This window comes from Bipolaris maydis (genome assembly GCF_028858645.1).
Source record: "Bipolaris maydis strain C4 unplaced genomic scaffold PSV08scaffold_1, whole genome shotgun sequence".
Lineage (NCBI taxonomy): Eukaryota > Fungi > Ascomycota > Dothideomycetes > Pleosporales > Pleosporaceae > Bipolaris > Bipolaris maydis.
Window position 1 is genome coordinate 2052264 of NW_027093857.1, and position 20944 is coordinate 2073207.

The window sequence follows — 20944 nt, forward strand, 5'->3', positions numbered from 1 at the left end:
ATGCTTAACAACTCTTTAATAAAGTTATTTAAATAAATAGTTTCTTTAGTAACTTCTTTTTAAGCTATATATTTAGCTTTAGCGCTTAAAATTATAACTACTCTTTATAGCTTAGATAGCTAACTAATAGCTATTATTTTATTTTACTAATTATTTAATTTATTTTATAATGTGAAAATATTTCTACTAGTAGATTTTCTACTATCTATATTACCCCTCTAATCTAAATCGCTAATACCTATTAAGTTAATAGTATTATTTATGTAATTTTGCGATTAAGATTATAAAGATAGATTTAATCTATAGTTTTTAGTATGTAATAAGTAGCTAAATATATAATTTAAGTACTTATAATACTCTAAGCTAGGATTAGATATATATCTAAGTAAGTAATTTATACTAAATACTAGATTAGGTCTAATAAAGATAGTTAAATAAATTATACTACCCTTTTCTTTTTAAAAATCCTTAGTTAAAGTAGAATTATAATCTTCTTAGTTTTTAAATAGTTTAGTACCTTATAGTAAAGATAGAGTCTTCTTACTATCTAAAAGCTTATTATATTTAAATAAATTTTTTTTAATAAATCTTCTTTATATTATTATATTAGATTTTTTAGATCTATCTTTTATAATTTTAATACCTAATAATATTTTTATTTCTCTTAAATTATCAATTTCTAATTTAGATATTTTAAAAATACTAGAATAAAGATTATTAATTAAATTTTAATTTTTAGTAAATACTAGTATATTGTTAACGTGTCTAGCTAAAATAATAGGTCTAAATTTCTAAATGAAAACGCTATTTCTATCTTTAAGCTTTTAAAATCTAACTTTTCTAATATTTTAGTTAGAAATAATTACTACTACCTAGAGGCTTATTTCAGCCTATAAAGAGCTTTATTTAGCTTATAAACTATATTTTTATAGTCTTTCGTAGCTATTATATTTTAAATATACTTTAATAAAGCTTTATCCTTAATAGTTATTAAAGCTTTATTTAAAATATAATCTTCTAAGCCTATAAGTAGTTATACTAAAGTATTATTATATAGTATATAATTCTATATTAAAATATACTTATTTAACGTTCTAAGTATAGATTTTATAATCTAAATAGCAAAAAATTAATAATAACAATCTAATAATACTAGGTTTACTAGTAGAAGTAAATGTTTCTTTATAGTTTATATTATATTATTATAAAAAATCTTTAGCTATATATCTAGATTTATACTTCTTAATACTATAATCTAGATTAAGTTTCTTATTTAAAACCTATCTATATTTAATAATTTTATTATTAATAGTAGGTTTAATAATTAAATCTTAAGGATTAAATTTAATTGAATTATCTACCTCTATTTTTATAGCTTTAATATATAAATTATTATCTTTTCTCTTTAACACTTCTTTAAAGCTTTTAGGTTCTATTAAGCTATTATTAATAGAAGTATTAAGAATAGTTTTTAAGATAGAATTATAATATAGGTTTTTATAATCTAATTTAGAATTAATAATAAAGTTTATATCGTTATTTATTTTAATATAACTATTATTATTTTCTATTATAATAGTATTTAAGCCTAGTTTGTCTAAACTAAAGTCTTCCTCTATTATTTTATTTTAAAGATTTTAAACCTTTTTAATAACTCTACTAGTGTTTTTAAATAGTTTATTTAACTTATCCTTAGAATTATTAATATCTTCTTTATTCTCTAGGTTGTTATTAAACTAAAAATAGATTTCTTAAATTTTTTAATTATTATTAGGTTTTAAGAAGTAACCTTTAATTATTTTATAATCTCTAGAGTTAATTACTCTATTATTAATAGAATTTTATAATTGATATATATTATTACTCTTAAATGTTACTAAATAAAACGTAAAAGCTCTTTTATCTAGCTTTTTACTCTAGATCTTTTTATTATTATTAAAAGCTAAGCTACTAAATATTTAAATATTCTTAACTTTAGGCTTAGTTTAGTATTTTAAAAAACAAGGAGTTTTTAAATTAATAGAACTATTTAGCGTTCTATTATATAGGTAAGTAGCTATTAAAAAATCGTCTTCTTATAGAGATTTAGGCAAATTAGAATAAATTAATAAATATCTTATTCTATAAATTAAAATTTTATTAATAATCTCTACTACTATATTTTATTAAGAAGTATAAGGACTAGAAAATTCAGTTTAAATACCTTTATCTTCTAAATAATTAAGTTTCTCTTTAGATTTAAATTTGTTATCTAATTATAGAGCTTTTACTTTATTATTATTAAAAGAACTTTTATTATCTAAACTATTACTAGTTTTTAGTTCTAGTTTATTAATAATTTTAGATATAATATCTACTATATCCTTTCTAGATTTTAATAGTTTTACTAGTAAATATTTAGTATAACTATCTCTAAAAGTAATATAGTATTCAAATTCTCTAAATATTTTAGGCGTAATAGGTCTACCTATATTTATATAGATTAAATCTAAATAGCTTAATACTTTAGTAGAAAGAATAGTACTTCTATTTTTAGTTAGCTTAGATACTATATAAATAGAATTATTATCTATGCTAGCTTTAGAATTACTAAAGTTTTTTTTATTAATAATAGTACTTATAGTATTATTTTTTAGGTATTTAATTACTTTTGTATAAATATACCTAAATCTATAATATAATAGATCTACGCTATTACTACTATTAAAGTCTATTAAACTATTATTATTTTTAAGACTAGTATAATTTAGATTATTATCTAGATTTGTATTTAAAGTTATATTAGTTCTATCTTTAGAACGTTAACTATAGAAGGTATTAATACTATTAGTATAGCTACTTTTAGCTATTAATTCAGAGTTACTTTTATTAATAAAGCTATTATCTTAATTAAAAGATATATTAAAGCCTTTACTAGTTATTAAACTTAAACTTAGTAAATTAACGCCTAGTTTAGGTACGTATAGTACCTAGTCTAGTCTAATAACTTTATTAGAACTAGAAAACTTTATAGTAATAAATCCTTTACTACTAGCTAATATACTATTACTAGAATTACCCTATTTAATATAAGTAGTAGAAGGATTAATACTATTAAATAGTTCTTTAATATAGTAGGTATAGACTATAGCTCTACTTATTAAGATAAATTTAATAGTTAAATATTCTTTATTCACTACTTTTATATTTAAAATAACTTCTTTATTTATATTATTAGTAGTATTATCTTCGTTATAACTACTAATAGTAGTATTAATTATTTTATTTATTTTTAAATGCGAGTGTAATAGAAAATAAGTACCCATTAAATAGTTTAATTTATTATAATTAAAATAAATCTTTTTTACTTTATTATTTTTAATTTTTTAATTATTATTTTGAGTAGTTAAAGCTATTTTAATATTACTATCTTTATCTTTAAAAATATTAGGTTTAGTATCTTTAGTAGAATAACTAAGTCTATTCCTATTATTATTATAAGTATTAAACTTATTATTACTTTTGATAGTAGGAATTTAATAATATTTAACTAATAAATTAGATATTATATCTTCTAGTACTAGATTAGAACTATCAAATCTAATACTTTATATAATTACTATTACTAAATAATTATATTCTTTAGATAAATTATTTTTAGTAGACCTATAATAAACTTATTAGAAAGAATTATATCTTTTACTTCTAATTTATTAAATAACTCTTTAAAGTAATTAAGATACTATTCTAAATTTTCTTTAACAGTATATATAGTAGTATTAATTAGCTTTTTAAATATTAAACATTTACTACTAAAGCCTTTAGCTTTATAGAGGTTTCTTTAAGGAAACTAAAGTAGAAAAGGAATTTTAATAAATTTAACTTAAAGTAAAGGCTTATCTTTAAGTATTAAAAGAATATAACTAGAAGCTTTTAAAGCTTTTTCTTCTAAGTTATTTCTTTAAAAATTAGTATAGTTATTTAAATCTAAAGTTATAAATTCTAAATAATCTTCTTTAGTAAGTAAGGCTTCTAATCTAATATCTTAAATATTATAAATTCTAGAGCCTTTAAGCTTAGGTAGTTGAAATAAACTTTCTATTTTATAAAGCTTAAACTATCTTAATTTATAATTCTTAAGATAAATATAATAAAATATAGCTTATATATAGATAGAAAATATATCTATACTAGATTAAGAAACTTATATAAAAGTATCTTATATTTATAGTTATCTTATAAAGAATAACTAAATAACCTTTATACTTTAAGATAAAGTATACACATAATAATTAAAATAGTATCTTAAGTAGATACTAAAGGTTATAGACTCTTTATATTTAATTAATTAATAATAATAGAGATTCTTAGTTTTTCCCTAACTAAGATTATAATTACTAGTATTTATAAAGTAGAACGCGTTCTTAAGGCGTCTTTTTATAAATATTAATTTAGTAAAATAGATCTACTAAAGCTTATTAAAGCTCTTAACTAGTTTACTTTTAAAATAATATACGTAAGTAGTTCTACTACTTTCTAAATAGGAATAACGTATATAAAACTCTTATATCTTATATTCTTATAAGTAGAGTAAGTAGGGACTAATACTAGAAATAGTCTTAGCTAATACTATTAAACTACTTATTTAGTACTTTGAATACTCTAGTTTCTTCTAAGTAACTAAAATAAATAAAAACTAAAAGCTTCTTTTTATTCTATATATAAAAATATATAAAACTACTTCTTCTTTAGTTTTCTATATATAATAGTGTCTAAAGCTAACTTATAAAAGATATATTTATATCTTAAATAAGCTTAAAAGCTAAAGATAACTAAAATACTAGTAGAACTAAAGTATAAGTTAAGTTAAAAAACTCTAAAGTAATACTTAGAAACTTAAAAGAAGTTCTAAGTACTATACTCTTAATATAATATATTATTTATAAAGATATAATATAAATATAAAGTGAATAAAATTATTTTAAGCTATAGTACCTAGCTAGGCTTATAACTTATAAACAAAGTATTATAAGAAGAATATAATACTTTCTTTATTAAAATAAAAAATAGCTTATATAAGGATTTTAAAAGAATAAGATTATATAATATATTACTAATATAGTAATTACGTAGTTACTTACTAATAATTATAAAAAATTAATTAGTAATAGCTTAGTAATTAAGCTTAGTAAGGGCTTAGTAATCAGACTTATAATTACTAATTATTAAAGATAATAGTAGGTATAAGAAGATATAATTATAGCTAAGTAATAATATAACTTTAGAACTTAAGCTTCTTTTATAGAAAGCCTATAGACTAAAACTTCTATTTATTAAAGATATAAGCTTACTAGCTAATCTCCTATAGAACTAAGTACTTAACCTTTAACTAAGATACGTTAATTAATCTATTACTAGAAGCTATTATACTATTATTTAGTAATACTTATCTATTACGCTATAGATTATATAAGCTACTACTAAGAAGACTCTTTTAGAATTAAAGATAATAAATATATAAGTAGTAGAAGAGTTAGTAAATAGAAAGAAGAGAAGAGTAGAGTAAATCCTATAGACTACCTTAGGAAGATAATTTAACTATTCTCTCTTCTCTAGTAATATCTTTTTATCTCTTATTTATCTCTCTTTATTAGAACCTTTAATAAGCTACCTCTAAGTCTATTACTAGATAAGTAAAAGGTAAAGACCTTTACCTCTAAGCTACTAGTAGAATAAGTAGTAACTTTCACTATCTAAGTAGTAGTAGTATTCTAACACTATTTTTATCTATAATAATAAAAACTAAATATAACTAGTAGTTATCTACTATTAACTTCTCTTACTAGTTAAATAACTAGTAGTTAACTACTATTAATAGCTAACTTACTAGTAGTTAGCTACTACTAATTAACTATTAAGTAGTTAACTACTACTACTAGCTTATTTGTTAGTAGTTACTACCTACTCATTAACTATCTAGTAGTTAACTCGCTGTTAATTTCTCTTAAAACTTAGTTTATTAGTAGTTAACTACTACTAATAAGATAACTATTAGTAACCTAGCGTTAATACTAAGAGATTAGTAGTTAACTTCTACTAATTAATTTCTTAGTAGTTATCTTTCGTTAACAACGAGGTTATTAGTAGTTAACTACTATTAAATAATAAACTTAACAGTAGTTATAGATAGTAATTATATAGCTTATTAATAATTAACAATAAGCTTAAAACAGCTAGTAAAAATAGCTTAAAAATAATAAATAGTAAATAAGTTATAGAAGTAATTACTAAGTTATTTATATAAATTGTACTTATAATAATAATTATAATAAATAAAATAATTTAAAAACTATTCAATAACTTATAGTTTATAGTTCTATCTTAGACTATATATTTTAGCTTAGAGTTTAAGTGTTAAGCTAGATAAATACTTAATATTTGATTATTCTTAGTATAAAGCTTCTAATTTTCTATTAAGATAATATCTAATATTATTATTAATTAAATAATAAATAGCTTAAAAGAAGAGAAATAAAAATAAAAGTTCTTTATAGTTTTAAAGATTTAGAGTAAAGTATTTAAATAGCTTTATCCAGCTTTATAAAATATATAAAGAGAATCTTTTATAATCTTAAAAAGCTAGGCTTAGAAATATAGAGAAAAAGTTATACTTAGATAAAGTTACTTTTTAGTAAGTTTAGATTAACTTATCTATTAAGCTTAAGTATTACTTTATCTAAGCTTTTATCTTCTTATATTAGTAATATAATACTCTAGCTCTATTTCTTAATAGCGTTTAAGTATTAGCTTATTAAGGTTTACTCTTAGGTTAGCCTTCTTTACTATTAATATTTCCTACTTTAGCTTATCTTTTAGCTATAGATATAAGCTTAGCCGCAATAATAAGTTATAAATTTATATTTACCTATTAATAAATTATAACCTAAAGTATATTATTTAGTTTTACACTAGCATATACTAGGTATATAGCAGCTAACTTAAGTACCTTACATCTCTACTATTTATTTACTAGATATAAATAATAACATCTAAAGTTCTTAGCATAATAATATTAATCCTCTTTACTAATAAAAACTTATTAAATCTAAACTCTACTACCTCTTAGTAAGTTAATCTACTAAACTTAATAATATAGGAGTATATTAATTCTAATATTATTATTAGCTAAAAAAGTAGTACTATTATCTATAAATAAGTAATTAGTTAAAGAATTAAGCGTTTAATTGCTATATATATTACTAAATATATTTCTATTATTATTATGCTAGTTAATAAGTTATTAATATAGAGGGGTAATATAAAATAAAAAAAGTATTATAAAAAGTTCTTATTTTTAAATAGTAATAACTAAATAGATATAAAAGTAGTTCCTAATCTAGTTAGTAATCTAAAAAGCTAAGTAGCTCTAGTTTATCCTAGATAGAACTAGCGCCTACTTAGTTAGTTTAGAGAAGTGTAAATATCTAATAAAGTATAAGGTAAAAAAATTCTACCTTTAAGTTAAATTATTCTTTTATCTATAGTATCTTTTTTTTTATTTTTCTATATATAATTTTATACTATAGAAAGAAGAATAAATAAAGTTTCTAGAGATATATCTCTACTTAATACTTATTAAAAAATATTTAATATAAAAGCTTTCATATTTATAACTAGGTAATTATAGTATTTAATACTTAGTATACTAGCTAATAGCTTCTACTACCTTCCTATAACAGCTAGGTAAAGATAAAATATACTTATCTATTGCCTATTAAAGAATAGCTTACTACTCTTTAAAATTAGCTCTTTTAAACGTTTTAATACTTTTTTTATTATTTCTAACGCCTAAAGAACTAATTTTTCTTTTATTTAACTAGTCTTTAAGTATACTCTATACGTTTTTAATAGAATTTAAATCTAGACTATAAGGTAGGTAAGAATAAAGCTTAATATTATTTCTTAAAAACTAGCTTAAAACGTTGCTAGTTTTATTAATTTTTAAGTTATCCTACTAATTAGCTCTAGCCTTTTAGGAATAATTTTTATAAAATAAAATTTTAGGATTTATTAGAACTAGTTATATAGATATTTAAATTAGTAACTACGTATAAGCGCTTATTCTTAGCTCTATTTATTAAAACTATTATAGTAACCTACCTATTAATATTATTATATAGCGTCTAAACGAATAATAAGCCTATAATACCTTACTTATACCTAGCTATAAACACCTAGCTCTAAACTAAAGAACTATAGAATTAACTCTATTTACGCCTTACTCTCTTTATTCTATAACTTATTAAAAAACTCTCTCTACTTAATTATTAGTTCTATAGCATTAATAGCTTTATTAATAAGGTTAATTTTACTACTAAGCTAACAGTAAGTATTCTCTAATAGTTCTTTTCTACGTTTAACTATAATACGCGTACCTACTAAGTAGATTATATAAGCGTTAACGTTATCTATATACGCATACTTATCTATAATATAAATACTAGTTAGATCTCTAAGTATAGTATAGTCTAGCTAAAGAATACGTAGCTTATATAGCCTATTTAGTATTTAATAGCTAAGTTTATATTTAACGTTATAAGATAGCTAGTAAAAGAAAGCTAGTATAGCCTTTAGAGCTATAGTAGTAATCTTAATTAGTTATTAGTATTATAAATTTAGCTTATTATAAGAAAATACTTACAATAGTAGCTATAAAATAAAGCTTAATATAGTAGTAAGAGAAGATTAAGTTATAATAGATTTATACCTTTAATAAGATATAATATAGTAAATATATAAGTATAAGAGCGCTTTATATAATATATTCTTATTATAACTAAAGTTTATTATTTTATCATAACTATAGTTTATTATTTTATTATAACTATAGTTTACTAGGCTACTACCTTTATTATAACTATATTTTAGTTATTATACCTAATAGAGATTTATCTATTTAATATATACATATTAAGAGGCGTATTTTAGTAGTAATACTAACCTATTTTTTAGAGTTTAATAGAGTCTTATAGAGGTCTACCTAAGTTCTTTTATTATATACTTTAACTATAAAGCTAATTTTTTTAATACTCTTTTCTAGTAGATTAAAGTATAGACTACTATTCTTTTCTAAAATAATTAATCTAATACGCTATATAGTAAATAGAGGGAAAAGATTTTAGCAATCCTACTAAAGTTTCTAACCTATATAGCTACTAGTATATATTTTTATTAATACTTACTTAATTATTAATAACTATTATAGTTATTTTATTTAAAATTATCAAAGAGTTAAATAAAGTTAATTAAACTAACTACGTTTTATATTTAGTTTAATGTAAGGTATAAGAGCTTTTTAAATATATTAGTAATTATTCTAATTTATAGTTATTTCTAGCGTTTTAATAACTACTAAAATAGATCTACTACCTATCTACATAGCTCCCTAAACTTAAATAGAAATATTATAGTCTATTTTTAAATTATTAAGTTAGCTATAGAAAAACTTAAATTATAAAAAGATACTAAATATTTAATAAATATAAATAATATAAAAAGGGTTTTTAAAACTTGCTTTTTATTATAAACCTAAGGAAAGAATAGCTAAAAGATAAAAGAAGAATAAAGGAAGAAGCCTATATTAAGGCCTTATAAAGTAATAAGAATATATAAACTAATTATATGTAAGCGCTCTACGTTCTATAGTTTTAGTAGAACGCTACTATAAGATAAGTTATATATATCCTATAGATTCTATAATATCTTATAAAGTACTATATATAAAATAATATAATATATATAGAATAATATAGAATATAGAATATTCCCTTAGTATATAGTATAGGTATTAAGCTCTTATAGCTTAATATATTTAACTTAAGTTTTAAGTATAAGTATAATATAGAGAGTTATTTTACTTATACGTTATATCTAATATTATACTCTACTACTCTATCTATAAAAACTAACTAATAAGAAGCTTAATACTAGAAGTCTTATATTACTTCTACTTAAGCTATACTCTTAATACTTTAAATACTCTTATAATAAGTAATATTATAATAGATACTTTAGCTACTTCTTAGACTAAAGAAACTATAGCTAATACTTATAAGCCTAATCTTTACTATAGTAACTATAATAAACTTAAAGCCTAGCTTCTTTAAGTTAACTATTACTTCTACTTAGCTAGTAATAAGATTAATAAAAAAGATAAAGTTATCTTAGCTACTAGTTATTCTTAAGGCAATATAGAGAAATAGTCTAACTCTATTATTAAATAATATATAGATAACTTTATTAATAATAATAATAATACTAACTTAGTTAAAGACTAGAACGCTTTTAAAGCTAAGATATAATAAAACTTTTTATCTTTTAAGAAATCTCTAATTATAGAATAAAAGATTTAGACCTTATATTAGACAAGGTCTACTACTAATTATATAACTTAATTCTAGTAGTATATAATAAATATTAAATAGAACGATAATACTCTTATATATATATACTAATAGGGCCTTAAGCTAATAATATATAGAGAACTTATAAGAAGTAGAGCTAATATTACTACTTTTAATAAACTTATAGTAGAAGCTATTTAACTTAATAATAAGCTATATAAGCTTATATTAGAAGAATAACTATTTAACTAAAGAATATATATCTATAATAATAAGAATAATTAGCCTTAATAATAATACTACTAATATTTATAGCTTAATAAGAGATAATAAAGAAGCTATTAGCTTAAGATACTTAGTATATATATAATAAATAAATATAAACCTATATACCTTAATAATATTAACTAAGAAAAAGGACTTAATAAGCCTTACTATAAGAAAAATAAGAATAATAAGAAGAAAATTAACTACTACGTATATAGTAAGAAAGGCTATATAGTATATAACTATTAAAGTAAGAATAAAGTTAAATAATAGCTAAATGTCCTATACTATAAGTTAGAGCTAAATAATAATAAATTATAAAACGTTATTATTTAACTAAAGATTAAATGTTACTTAGATAATATAGAAGTTATTAATAAATTAAATAATTTAACCCTAACTACGTCTAAGAATATATTTAAAGCTAAACTAGTTAGTAATAAGAAATATAAGATACTAAATAAAAAAAATAACCTCTGATATTTAAATATAAGAAGATAGTATAATTCTAAAAAGAGAATAAACTATTAACACTTTATATAAAGAGGTAAGATAATATAATATTAAACTTACTTAAAACCTATTTAAGAGATAACTTAGTAGAAGTAAATAAATAAATTAATATATTATTTATATTACTTAGATAACTTAGTAAAGCCTATAATAATAATAAGATACTACTTAATAAATATAATACGCTATAGCACCTATAATTAGATATTAACTTTTATATAATTAAGATAACTTAATAATTACTAACGTACGTAAATATTATAGCTAATATTAAAAGGTTAGAATAAAAACTTATACTTTAAGAGGTAATATAAGTATAGAAGACGTAAGAATAGAATAACTCTTATAAATCTATATAGTACTAGTATAATATAAGAAATAGAAATTATATAAGTATATTATAAACTATATATATATATAACTACTACTTAACTTACTACTTAAATAAAAGAGGAGCTAAATAAAGCCTATAGTATACTAAGAGTATACTTAAATATAAATAGCTATAGTATAAATATAAAAATAATAGCTACTTAAAATACTTATAAAATAAGTAAGAAAGAATATACTTTTCAGGATAAGAAGACCTCTAAAATATTATATAGATATAAATAGTATATAAAGTATAGTACTTAGATAGCTTCTTAATAGAATATAAGAAAGACTAATAGTATATATACTTTAGTAATAAATATAAGAAGTATATAGTAGTAAAAGACTACTATAAATATTAATAAGAAGAGTTTTTTTTAAGCTAATAATAGAGTAATAAAGCCTCTCTAAAGAAATTAACGTACTAGAACTTCTAAAATTAATAAAGCTTAAGATAAAGCTTAATAGAATATAAATATAAGTATTAATAGATTTAAGATTATAAGTAAACTATATTTTAGTATATATAGTAACTTAAGCTAAACTTAAGATATAATAAAAATAATAGTTTTACTTACTATATATAGCTAATAGCGAGCTAATACTAAATAAAAATAAGATTATATATAAGATTAGAAAAGTAATACTTAGTATCTAAGAGTATATAAAGAAGATTAACTTAGATATTATTAGACTAGCTACTTATAATATTATTTTAGGACTTTTATAGCTTAGAAAATATAACTTATAGATTAACTAGAAGTTAAAAGTATTTTAATTTAAGTACTATAAAAAAGATATAACTATAAGTTAGCTTATATATTAGTAAATTTTAATAGTAAATAAGAGTAATATTACTAAGTAGTATAATAACGCTAAGAGAAGAGTATACTTAAAAAGTAGTTCTTAAGATAGAAAGCTATACTCTATAAATACTAAAACTAGGCTAATAAATTATAAAGTAAGAGGAAAAAAGAATAGTATAACTCTAAAGTTCTATAAATAGTATAAGAAATATAAATATTTATTTTAAGAAGTAGTAGATAAAATAATATTACTAGAGTATAAACTCTAAGACTATAAAATAGTCTTATAAAAGGAAAGATACTAACTTTTAGGCCTATATATTAACTATTAAAAAGAGAGCTTAAAGTACTAAGAGAGTATATTAATAAAAGTCTAGCTAAGAAATATATATAACTATTAAAGTTACTAGTAAAATATCTAATTATATTTATACTAAAGAAGAATAGTATAAATTAACTATATATTAATTATTAGTAACTTAATAATATTATAGTAAAGAATTAATATCTACTACTAAATATTATAAAGCTTAAAGATTAGTTATTTTATATAAAGATCTTTATAGTACTAGATCTCTAAGATAAATACTACTTTATTAAAATAAAGAAAGGTAAAGAATAAAAAATAGTATTTAGAACTTAATATAAATATTATAAGTATTTAGTTATACTATTTAGGCTTATAAACGCCCTAGTAACGTTCTAAGAACTTATTAATAATATACTTAAACTATACTTAAATATATTTATTATTATCTACTTAAATAATATTCTTATCTATTTAGAAAATAAGAAGAATTATATAAGATATATAAAGATAGTACTTAAGGTACTAAGTAAATATAGCCTTAAACTTAAGCTAAAGAAGTATAAATTTTATAAGACTAAGGTTAACTTCTTAAGCTATATAGTAGAAGTTAATAAAGTATAAATAAGTAAAGAGAAGATTTAAGTTATTAAAGACTAGCTAATACTAACTATAGTTATAAAGATTTAATTATTCTTAGAATTTATAAACTTTAACTAGTAATTTATTTAGAACTTCTTAAATATTATAATACTAATAATATAACTTATATATAAAGATACGCTATTTATATAAAGTAAAAAAGTAAATAAAGCTTTTAATAAGCTTAAGATAGTATATATTATACTATTATACTTTAAGATATTTACTCTAGGTATACTGATAAAAATTAAAATAAATATATTAGACCTAGCTCTAGAAGGCTATACTAGTATACTTATTAATAATAAATAGTACTTAGTAGTATACTACTTAAAAAAGTTCTTAAGACTAAAAGAAAGATATAACATATATAATAAGGAACTACTAGCTATTATAGTATATTTATAGTACTAGAGAGTATATATAGAAAGCTACTTAGAACTTATAATCTATATAAATTATAAGAACTTAGTATACTTTATAATAATAAAAGTACTTAACTAAAGATAAACTAAATAAGCTAAACTACTAGGATTATATAAGTTTAAAATTATTTATATACTAGAAAAAGAAAATAGAAAAGCTAACACTCTTAGCTAATAATATAATATTATAAGAACTAAGATAATAGTTAATAAACCTATACTTAGAACTAATAAAGATAAAATATTAGAGTCTATATATAAACTTAGTATTATTAAAAAAATTAGAAATAATATACTTAAAGAAGTATAATAAACTATTATTAAAGAATATTATAATAATTCTATATATAGATATCTAGGAATTACTAGAATAATAGAACTTATTTAATAGAATTATTAATTTAAAAGTATAAAAGATAAGGTTATAGTATATATTACTAAATATATAAAATACTAGAAGAATAAGTATAGTATATATATATAATATAGAGAGATATAAGCTTTAGAACTATTATAAGAACTATAAGTAGATATCTCTATAGACTTTATTATAAGATTACTAGCTTTAAAGAATCTAATAACTAAAGTTACTTATAATATAATACTTATTATAGTAGATTACTTTATAAAGTAAGTAGAGTATATACTATTTAAGAATAACTATATAATAATAGACTTAGTATATATGATTTATAACTAAATTATTTAATATTATAAAATACTAAAGTTAATTATTAGTAATAAAGATAAACTATTTATATTTAACTTTTAGATAATACTACTTATAGTAATTAGAACTAAGAGAAAGCTATTAATAGCTTACTACTTATAAACTAATAAATAGATAGAATAAATAAATTAAATAATAAAGATATATCTTAGGATTTACGCTAATTATTAGTAAGATAATTAAGTATAACTATTACCTATAGTATAAATAGTATATAATAATAAAATATTAGAAGTAATAAGTAAAATACTATTTTTTACTAACTATAGATAATATCTAAATCTCTTTACTAAAATATATCTAAGTTTAAAGATAGAAGTAGCTATTATAATAGCTAAATAACTTAAGAAAATTTATAAAGAACTATAAAAGTTACTTAAATAGGCTTAATACTAAAGTATTTTCTATTAAAATAAGAAAAGAAAAATAGTACCTTAGCTAAAAAAGAAGAATAGAGTATATCTACTTATAAAGAACCTTTATACTTAACGTTTAAGTAAGAGACTAAACTACGTTAAAGTAAGACTATTTTTAATTTTAAAGTAAAATAAACTAGTTACTTATATACTTAACTTATTAGCTAATATAAAGATATACCTAAGATTCTATATATAACTATTAGAACTAGTAAACTTTAAAATACTACTATAATAAATATTCTATTATAAACTTAAAGAAGAAAATAAATTTAAAGTTAAAAGAATTATATTTTACTAAATTAAAAATAATAAAACTAAATACTTAGTTAAATAGATAAGATACTTAAATAGCGAAAATATAGAGAAACTAGAGATTAACCTTATAAACTACTACTAGCGCCTAGTATAGTATTACTAATTATCTTATTAAATCTTAGATTACTCTCTAAGAAAGTAGGTATAAAGATACTCTAATCTAAAGTAGAAGTACTTAGTATTAAGCTACTCTCTAAGATAGACACCTCTTAATTTACTTACTCTATAGTCTCTAACGCTTTAATATTCTTAATATATTTTTCTAACTTATTAACCTACTATTATTTATAATATTTTAGAATTTTCCTTTATTTATAAAGATAATCTTTCTTTATATACGCTACTATTAGCGCTTCTAAAGCTATAGACTCTACTATATTAACTTTAGCCTTTTATTATTTAAAACGCGCTAACTCTTAATCTAACTTTTTAAAATCTAGAACTAAAACCTCTACTAAAATATATAACTTTATACTATTCTAATAATAATTCCTACACTTCTTCTTTAATAATAATATTTAACACTCTAAACCCTACTTTATATAATATTAATAAGAAACTATTATAAGTTTCTTAGTATAGTTAATTTAATTACTAATAGAATAATAATATATAGTACTTTTAGAGACTATAATAAGTTAGCTTATAAAAATATAAAGCTAAAAAGAGAAGGATAATATGATAAACCTAAGGAAGAGATAGCTAAAAGATAAAGAAAGAATAAAAAAAGAAGCCTATATTAAGGCCTTATAAAGTAATAAAAATATATAAACTAATAATATATAAGCGCTTTATATTTTATAGTCTTAGTAGAACGCTACTATAAAATAAGTTACGTATATCCTATAGATTTTATATTATCTTATAAAGTACTACGCATAGGATAATATAATATATATAGAATAATATAGAATATAGAATATTCCCTTAGTATATAGTATAGGTATTAAGCCCTTATAGCTTAATATATTTAACTTAAGTTTTAAGTATAAGTATAATATAGAGAGTTATTCTACTTATATATTACGTCTAATATTACACCCTACTACTCTATCTATAAAAACTAACTAATAAGAAGCTTAACACTAGAAGTTTTATATTACTTCTACTTAAGCTATACTCTTAACACTTTTATTACTCTTAGAAATAAATCTTTTTCTAACGTTGAATTTTTACCTTATTCTAATAAATTTATTCTTAGAACTGTACTTACGTTATATTACTAACTTATTAGAAAATATAATTTTACTTAAATTAATATTTTTTAGCTCTTTTAACCTTTCTTTAGTAAATTTAAGGCGATTTTTACCTTTAAAATTATTTAAAATTTCCTTTTTAATTATAATATTATAACTATAACCTTCTTCTTTTAAAACTCTTTATAACGTTCTAACTAATATATTTAGATTATTTTCTTCTAATAATCTTTTATTTTACTTTTTAAGACTTCTAGTTAAGTCTTTATTAATAGCTCTTTTAGCTCTAGAAGTTACTTTAAAAGCTATCTTTTTTTTTATCTTAAAAAGATTAGATTCTAATTCTCTTTTTTTTTAATTTAGCTAATAGCGTTATAGATTAATTTAGAAGGTTTATTTAATATAGTAATAATATCTTTAGTAGAATTATTAGCGTATAATAAGTATTAAATTTTAAGTTTAAAATTTAAGAATTTTAGCGTTATTTTAATAATTTACTAAATAGAAATTTTTTCTAGAAAGATAAGATTATATAGAATATAATTACTAAGTATAATTATAAATCTAGCTTACGTAAGCCTACCTTAGTTTTTTATATTCTTTCTATTTTTTTAGTTAACTAATTAATTATATTTAAGATTTCGAATACGTGATCTCTATATATAGTAGTTTTATATATATTTTTATTAAAAAATTTTATACGTTTAGTTAAAAGATATTAAAGCGTTTAGTAACTAATTTTTTTTACTTCTATATTAACTAAATTTCTTAGTCTAACCACGCTGACTAAGCAGGCACTAGTCCTATCTAGGATAAATTAGAGCCTCTTGGCTTTTCAGATCACTAACCCGATTTGGAATTGCTATTATATCCGTTAAGTTATAACTGTTTAAAAATAAGAACTTTTTGTAACACTTTTTTTTCATGTCACCCCTCTGTAATTTTAGCTCAGGCTGCATACTTAACCGCAAAGCTACTCGTCTCAATAGTATCCCAATCCTCTTCATTATCCTCATTACCAAAAATATGCAGTGCCTTGACTCTCATGCGGTAAGTACCTTCGTCCAGCACTCTCCCATCGGCCATCAACCCGTTGAAGTACGCACGCACTTCACTCCTCGGGATGTAGGTGAGCGGGAATCCTGCCAACGGTCCAAGTGTCTTGTTGCCTTGCAGCACGTCTACACGGAGCAAAGCCGAGCCAACCGAGGGGAACATGTAGATGTTGGGCGAGTTGTAGATGTCGCCTCGGTCGGTCCAGGGTGGGTTCTGGGGATCTGGCCGAGGGATGATGTAAGAGGTATTTGCAGGTGCCTCTGAGTATCCATTTGCGAGGTACACAGTTCCAGATGGGAAAATGGTCGCGTTGCGCATGCTGCCTACAACACCGAGGTACGGGAGGTGAAGTTGCTTGCCTATGGCGATGAAGCCGCTGTAGACGGGCAGTAAGGTCGCGTTGACACCCCCTGGCGGCGTAATGTCGACGGTCACGTTGACAGATTGACCAGCGGGAACGGTGATGCGGTCAGATGAGAGAGCCACGGTAGCCCATGCGTTGACAATGGAATTGGAAATCAAGCCTGGTCGGAAAAAGAAACTGTTTGGATCCATGGTGTTTATCGTGACGGCTTTGCGATGGCTCAACTCGAGCACCTCGTCTGCAGTGCCGGTGTTGATGACGCTGAAGGTGTGTGTGCCGACGAAGTGCTCCGTATCGTTGAGCGTTATGCTGTCGATGTCGATCTCGAGGGTAGTACGTGCAGCATTCCAGGCTTGCACCAGCCCAGCGCCTTGTTGTGGGACAGGAGCAAGGATATCGGGCTGAAGAGTATTGTCATGGTACCAGGGCAGTGGCTTTGCAGTGTGCATCAGGAGTCTGCGAAGGCGTTTCGGTTCCAGCTTGCCGTATACCTCACCGAGCAGTGCATAGACGCCTGCGACCAGAGGAGCTGACATGCTGGTGCCAGTCATGACACGATAGCTACCCATGGCCGTTGGAAATGTACTCAAAATATTCTCTCCGGGCGATACAACCTCTGGATTCATGCTGAGCTCCCAAGTCGGGCCCCAGCTTGTCAGACGATCTGCGACATACCCACCACTCTCGTTATTTTCGAGTTCCTCGAGGTGTATTTGGGAGCCGTTGGACGGGATAGTCACAGAGACAGTAGCGCCTTGCGAAAGCAGGGAAAGCCAATTCTCGGCAGCATACGGGGGAACTCTAACGACTCCCTGAATGCCATCAGCGTATACATAGGGATCGTCGCGCATCGTCAGGTTGGTGCGTTCATAGTACGCCATGAAGCGCCCACCCTTTGCAGCAATATTAGCACCTTGGTCTTGCGGGTAACATTGCGTTGCGCGCGCATCCTTGAATTCCAAAAGAACGATACGTTGACTCAGATCTGGTGTATCATCGGGCAGCGTTTTGCAGGCGTCGTCGGCATTGGCAGCAGACCAAAGCTGGAGTGTCCCGCCGGCAGTGAATTCTGGCACACCCCTCAAGAAACCAAACTCATGCGTACTGTTACCGGTAGCATTGGCGCTCGTCTTGTAGGAGCCTCGCTCCAGAAACACAGGGAATTTAATATTGGATACCGCTCCTGTGCCTGTGGCGCTGAATCCCGTCGCTGGCGTGGAACCGTAAAATATACCCTGCCCACCATCGTTGCCTGCAGACACGATAACAGGGATACCGGAATCGACAATGCGCGAAATGATGACGGCACGTACATCCTGTGCCCAGCCCGAGCCATCGCCGTTGGAGTACGAGATGATGTTGGCTCCATCTTCGACGGCACGAGCGAATGCGAGCACCTCGATCTCATCTATCGACGTCGCTGAACAGCCCCACATTCTGTACGCTCCCAGCTTTACCCCAGGAGCAGAACCCGTAAAGCCATATTTGTTGCCCTTGAGCTGAGCGGCGATGGTGCCGGCAACATGCGTGCCATGTCCGACGCAGTTGTCCATGGGATCGTCGTCTGGGATTGGTTCATTTGTGCCGGGGATGTAGTTGTCGCCCGTGAAATCATACCCAACTTCGACCAAACAGCCTGGCCCGAAACAGCCGCCCAGGGCGGGATGAGTATAGTCGACACCGCTGTCAATAATTGCGATGAGGAAACCTTTGCCTGTCACGTCCTCTGCGTGCAGCTTGTCAACCTGGGTCATGACATGGGTGGAAAAAGTATCCTGCATTTCTGCCTGCCGCTTGACGTGCTGCGGCTGAGCAGGTACTTCAACACTCTTTTCGCGCGGATGTGCCGTGATGCGCATCGGCCATATGTTCTCTACTTGTGGCAGTCCCTCCAGCCGATGCATCAAGTCCCCGCCGCTCGAATCTGAGCCGGGGCTTAAGGTCGAGTTCTTGAACTGAAACGAGACGCCATTGAAGAATCGGAAGCTGAGGTTCTTGCGAGGCTCGACTTGCACCCCGATTGCCGCAAGCGAGGCATAGAAGCTTTCCGGTGTCTCGCCGTCATTTGCAAACTCGACAATGTAGAACCCAGGCAAAATCCCGCTGGTGACGGGCGTGTCGTTCGCTGCTTGTTGGACAATCGTATTGGCCGGGAGACGGGCATGTACCGATGTTGAGAGGGCGACTGGCGTACCCAGCACAAGGGCCGCAATGGCACAGTGTAACTTGCCCATCTCTGAGAACGTGGATGAGGGTCAAGGCATGGTCGGATGCATCGTGTATTTGTACGTATCAACACCAAGCCCGTAGCGGGGACACGGCTGCCGGACAAGCGGTATAGATGCGACAAGATTCATGCTCCCTTCGTATAACTAGGGGCCTTGGTACGGCGAGGTTCCCTGATGTGCTCCGTGGGTGTGGAGAGAATAGGAACACTAGCATAGAGATCGCGGATCGTGTCCACTTTTCAATATTGATTACCATCCTCCTTCCCCATTCGGGCCTTTGGTCGGATAATTAACGCTGCGTCCGCCGAGTCGTTAATTTCTATGGTGAGGTGACATGCTAAATTTACATTTTTGCATGGCGCCAAGTGATATCGTGAGATGCAAATATATCCACATGTGCGTGTACACGATACGACGTGTACATGTCGTATTCTGGATACACCTGTCCATCATGCGACCTCGTGAAGGTCAACGACCAAGTCAAGTGACCATTTATTGCCAAGCATGTGCAATAGTGTCAATGTTTAGCGGTGCTTGAAATAAAGTTGTCGGCTAACAATTGAATCCTCGTATGTTCTTGCGCTAGTGGGCGACTCGGTATAATGGACAACCATCCAGTTGGTAGTTGACATTGCAATTACTTGAGGCACGTGTTGAGGCGGCCGTTGCGTAGATACCATGTTGAGAATTCATGTCGTATTCAACTAGAGATTTACTAATGCGATACCGATTGCAGAAATTTGCATGAGATCTAAGAGGGGGCAGTATACATGCGGCTTCTATAGTGCCTTAATTGGTATGGTAGCGTTGCCGAATTTTGGTATACATACGAGACAGAAATGTTCTTTGACACTTCAAAAAAAACTATAGCCGAAGAAATATCTTCTAGGACAAAGTGGCGGTCTCTCAAAATATACCTCAC

General features: G+C 25.2%; 1 protein-coding gene across 1 annotated transcript; it reads right to left on the reverse strand.

The window, feature by feature from the left end:
- Positions 1-17298: 17298 nt before the first annotated feature.
- PSV08DRAFT_398105 (peptidase S8/S53 domain-containing protein) lies at positions 17299-20028 on the reverse strand (the record flags this gene model as incomplete). The annotated part of the gene is made up of 1 exon (XM_014218565.2): positions 17299-20028. The coding sequence occupies one exon, from the start codon at positions 20026-20028 to the stop codon at positions 17323-17325; it is 2706 nt and encodes a 901-aa protein (XP_014074040.1). The 3' UTR covers positions 17299-17322.
- Positions 20029-20944: the final 916 nt, after the last annotated feature.